The 5,405-nt window shown below is 39.7% G+C and overlaps 1 protein-coding gene across 2 annotated transcripts in view; it reads right to left on the reverse strand.

The window, feature by feature from the left end:
* Positions 1 to 5,405, reverse strand: part of LOC105419384 (uncharacterized) — a 31,315-nt gene that overhangs the window by 24,564 nt on the left and 1,346 nt on the right. For both annotated transcript variants that reach the window (XM_029833071.1, XM_029833070.1), the window contains exons 2-3: positions 182 to 322; positions 10 to 45 (exon numbers count right to left, since the gene is read on the reverse strand). In XM_029833071.1, coding sequence (XP_029688931.1) covers positions 10 to 45; positions 182 to 227 — 82 coding nt within the window. In that variant the 5' untranslated portion in view covers positions 228 to 322. The remainder of the gene's footprint in view (positions 1 to 9; positions 46 to 181; positions 323 to 5,405) is intronic.

Below are 5,405 nucleotides of genomic sequence, written 5' to 3' on the forward strand. Positions count from 1 at the left end.
GTGAAATACCTGTCTGGCTTTGACCTCCGCCCAAGAAGACGGACGCTGTAAAAATAAATAAATAAATGAAGGATTAAAAAGTCCATGGGTCCAAACCCTCGATACCTTTCACCAAAGATCAACAATTCAATCCTCCAATGTAAAAACAAAAATATTGACAATCCTAAAACCTTCGCCTGACCCGGCAGCAGCAGCAGCAGCAGCAGCAGGTGTTTTCCTCCGGCCATCGTTCACAGACCAGCTGGACTTACTTTACTCCAGGCTTCAGCTACTGAGGAAGTGTGTGGCAACAACGAGGCGTCTCTCTCGTCAGGATTGAAGACTGCACACACAAATAAATGAAGAGAAACGCAAGATTTAAGATGATGCACACCATTTAATCACGTCTATATGGGGGGTAGGTTAACGCAGTGGTTTTTAACCTGGGTTCGATCGAACCCCAGGGGTTCAGTGAGTCAGTCTCGGGCGTTTGGCAGAGGTCAAGACACACACCCGACTCATATGGTGCGGGATGACGCCCCGCTTGGCCCTCATTGGCTGCAGGGAATTTGGCGCTCAGTAGCTGACTTGTGACTGTTGTGATGGCACGTCGTGCGATTTCTTTCTTAACATTTTAACCCCGTTGAGCACGAGCACGAGTACATACAAAATGGATTCACATGTACCCGAATATAAGACGGTGTTTTTTGCGTTGAAATAAGACTGAAAAAGTGGGGGTCGTCTTACATTCGCGGTCTAGACATTATACCCATTCACAACGCTAGATGGCGCCAGATATATTTAAAGCGAATGCTGAACTTAACGTCCCAGGCCAAAGCGAACCCCTGTCACGAAGAAGAAAAATAAAAATAGCGGTAGCACGAAGAAGAAAAGTAAAAAATAGCGGTACGAAAGAAAAGAGAAGAAAATAAGAGAAGATAACAGAAAACAGAGAAATGTAGCGACAATCTGGAGAAAAGTGGGTCGAAGATATAATCATTTGTTTCAGATGTACTGTAATTATTTTCTGTATAAAAATTACATTTGGTGTCTTTTTTCAAACTTGAGTCTTGAAAAAGAGGGGGTCGTCTTATAATCAGGGTCGCAAGAACACAAGAATGCAAGAACACAAGAACGCAACGCTTGCTGGATTCAAGGGGAAGGGAGCCAGATTCGATGAGAAGGCTACTCTGCCTGTTCTCGGATTCGCACCCCTCAGACAGACCGATCCTCACAGCATTGTATCACTGCTGGCTTTGTTCTTTGCTCACAGTGTTGCTAATGCACGGTTCATTTTGTGCACCAGTAAAACATACCTGTCTTGAATTTAAATAAAGAATAAATAATAATTCAAATAAAGAAGGGGTGAAGCTGGTGGGGGGTCAGTACCTTTGGGTTAATGCGATGAATCACTGAGGTACAGATGCAACACATCCTGTAGAGTTATTTAAGGACACTGCGGTTTTAAAGTGAAATGAGACGATGCTGATGCTCAGCAAACACACACCAGACTGAGAACTGGGGTCAGTCACTTCTGCTTCTCTGTTACTGCCTAAACACCAGTCCATAACTAAATATACTACAAATTATATGTGCTCACACACACACACACACTGTGTAAGTTTAAGTATATCTTTGTGGGGACTTTGTGCAATCCATTCCCCCAGCTCCTCACTGTCACTGGCGTTTTGAAATGGAGTTGTGATGATTTTTTTTATTATATTTTTTATATATTATATTATATTTTTTTATTTGGCTGTTTTGAGCATTTTTGCCAAGTTAAGAGCAGAAGAAAAGAAGGTTTAAAAAACCAATCCGGTTGGTTGAAAAGTGTCATCTTTGGATTTTGCCTTTTATATAAATAAAAAGAAAAGCATATAGATGTTTGTTGCTATAACACTGCGCTTTGTTGAGGTTCTGATAGTTTTAGCAAAAGAGTGTTAATCACCATTAAAACTGAAAAATTAAATAAGAAGCTTTTGACGGCATTAATTTATATATAATTACATTTAACATTAAATTGCATATATACTATTTATATTTACATTTCATTTACTTATAGACTGTTTAATTCAATTCTATCCAAATTATGTCTATAGCACATTTTATACGACAAGCACAAACTCAGTGCGCTTCACAAAAAAATACAAAGCACAATATTATGTAAGAAATATCTGTAAAAATACATCTAAAAACACAAAAAGAGAAAAACAAGGTAATACTGCAAATGAAAAATCATTAAAAACTAAAAGCTTGTGAGAAAAGAAACGTTTGTAGTCTACTTTTAAAAGAAGATACTGTTGTACCAGACCTGAGTTTGTGTAGTCGGGAGTCGACCAAAATGACCAAAAGCACCGTGAGCTGATTTAGGAATAATGAGAGATTACTTCATGATGTCTGGTGTGTACGCGGTGAGCACGTCAGAGATGTAGGAAGGAGCTGGACCATTCAGAGCTTTACAAGCTATCAGTAAACTCTTTCAACCAATACTTGGTAAAATCGAATGTCACCTTTTAGTTCTTGGTAAAACTCATTCTGAACAAGCTGCATTTTATCAAATGCTTGTTTTGTTACTCCCAGGAAAAGTGCGTTGCAGTGGTCAAACCTACCGAAACTAAAAGCAGTAACAAACTTCTGAGAATCTGGTGAGGCTAAAATGGCTCTAACTGGAGAAATGTTTCTGAGATGGTAAAGAGCAGAAATAAGAAATAAGCTTCTTAAAAAACAAGGTCAGCATCGATAATCACACTGAAGTTTCTCACATGCTGACATGGATTCACAGACAAGGGAGTTTATCTTCCCAGGGCTCAGGTGGGCAGCAGAAACAGATGGGTATATTTGGGCGTCGTCAGCATAGGAATGATATGGAATATTGTGTTTATTAATTATGCCGACAGGTGGGAGCATGCACAAATTAAACACAAGGAGGCCAAGAATAGACCCTTGCAGAACACCACATGAAATGCTCCCATTCTCTGATTTAAAGTGACCAACAGACACAGAGTAGGACCTATGAGTAAGGCAGGAAGAGAGCCAGCTAAGATCAGTTCTTTGAGGCCTACGCAGTGCCGAATGGCTTTGGTTGGGGCAGAAATTGCAGAGAGTGAGGGCAGTATGGGACTGTGAAGTTGTAAAGTAGTGAGCCGCACCAGCAGCAATACTGGCTGTAATGCTGGCAACTTTGAGATTGAAATAAACTGCAAATTCTTTGCATTTTTCTGAGGAGTAAAGCTCAGGAGGAATTGAACTAGGAGCGTTATCACTTCTACTAAACAGAATCTTGAAATTATTAAGATTTTTAGTAATAATTAGAGAGAACTAGTTCTGCCTAAATCTTCGTATTTCAGTGTTATATATGCTGAGCATCCCTCTCTAGTTAATATAGTCATCTTTCAGGTTTCTTTTGGGGCAATACTCTCTTTTTTAGTGATTTCACACTATCTATATTCCTCCATGGTGCTTTCAACTTAAATAAGGTTTAGTTGTCCCATTTAGCTAAATATGAGAAAACTAGTTGTGACGTTTTAACATTCGGCGCCGCATGTGCAGCATTCGTATGTATGGTATATTTCTATGATTGTCAGGATGCAGATATCAGCAGAAAGAATGAAACACGGGACATTTACTCATTCAAATGTTAGACTCAATCGAACTTTAAACTTAAACGGTATGGAGTTAAATTCCATATCCCAGTATAATTAGGTTGGATGACCCTGTACAATATGAAAGTGGTATTTTATACAGATAATTAAAACTAAAAATACAATAAACTTGACAGCCTTGATCGTAAAGACATTGATCTGCTCTGACACAGCTGCGCAAATAGAAAGAAAAAGTGAAACCCAAAAATTTCAAGTTGGGCAGAACCAAACAGTAGCAGGGAAAATGGAAAATTTAGGCCTTTTTTGTGTCCTGCATATTGTGCCCAGTCACTCATCATCAATAATTCTGTAGCCTTTAAAAATATACCAGTATAAGTCACAAAACACACCCAACTCATTTAAATATGACCTTTAATGAGCAGACCTGTCGACCTCTGCTTTCAGTACCTAAAAACAACCACCAGAGGTCATTAATGAGCCAGCCCAGCGGCGCAGCGGTGGGAGGAATCAAAAGCCATAATATCCATGTAAAGGTTTTTGATAGGATTTCAGAGCTGAATAAACACATCCATCTTTTTATTCAATAGAATTTTTTCTCTTTTTTTCAAAGCAGAGTGCTGCCACAATGACATGAATCAATAATATTCAGGTAACATTCTGTAATTTGAAATAAACCTATTAAAACGCAAAAAAATCCTGTACATCGTGTATTTACTATGTTCAGTCTGCAACCTTCTCCTGTTCTTTTCTCTAGTGTGTTAACTCTGCAGAGACTCTGGGCTGTAAAAGCCAGTGGGACTATTACGGGGGAAGCGTGCTGAGTTCACGTCGTGGGCCATTGAAGGAGAGCCCCCAGTACAGCTCTTATGCCGTCCTTAAGAGTCTGGAATTATCAGGATGATCCAGAGTGCACTATTTTGTGCGTTAATGTATTTCAAGCAGGCTTACCTTCATCTGTCCTCAGGCCTAAAAGCATACATTTAAGTATAATGCATCAACTACTCCAACTGCATTTAATGCACAGAAACTGTTTTTTTTAATTATTGCAGAAATGTATTAATAAAGTTTTGGGAAAAGTTGATGGAGGTCCTGCTCAGCCGTCAGCAGCACTGTGGATTAAATTAAATGTTTTAGGTTTCCTTTTGAGGCAGGTTGCCTGGGGGCCTCGTGTGCCATAATGGTAAACGAGTGGGGGGAAAAGGGTTATTATTAATATTATTAAAATTAGAACTATTAAATATCAGAAAGTACAACACTGCTAAAACATCAGGTGTGTTGCAATAAAGCTTTTCCAAACCAACCGAAACAACTGGATTCTCAGGTCAGTTGATGCCTGATGTGTGTTTATTTTCGCTTTCTCAGTTTGGTCCTGTCCTGTCCTGTCTCGTCCTGTCCTGTCTCATCCTGTCCTGTCCTGTCCTGTCTCATCCTGTACTGTCTCGTCCTGTCCTGTCCTGTCCTGTTGTCTCTACCTCCCACGGCCCTTTTTACCCTCGTGTGTCTCAGCAGTGTCTCATCTGTGCCTCATTGTCCCCACTCCTCTCCTCATTTATTTATACCTGCTTCACCTTCCTTGCCTCTTGTGTCAGACTGTACTTCCTTAAGTACCCAGCTTTCATCCCATGCCTTTATTCAGATTATTCTCCTGTCTTGACTTGTCTCGCTTGGATTTCTGACCAGATTATGCCTGATGATTTACTGGTTGTGGACTGATTTCAGTTGAAAAAGTAAAGGTTTAAACTTCTTGAACAGTTGCTATTTCAGTTGTTCTTAATGCTATTCCGGTTCCAATGACATGCATCCGATGGAAGTGAAAGATTAAGG

The sequence above is a fragment of the Takifugu rubripes genome, chromosome 1 (genome assembly GCF_901000725.2).
Source record: "Takifugu rubripes chromosome 1, fTakRub1.2, whole genome shotgun sequence".
Taxonomy (NCBI): Eukaryota; Metazoa; Chordata; class Actinopteri; order Tetraodontiformes; family Tetraodontidae; genus Takifugu; species Takifugu rubripes.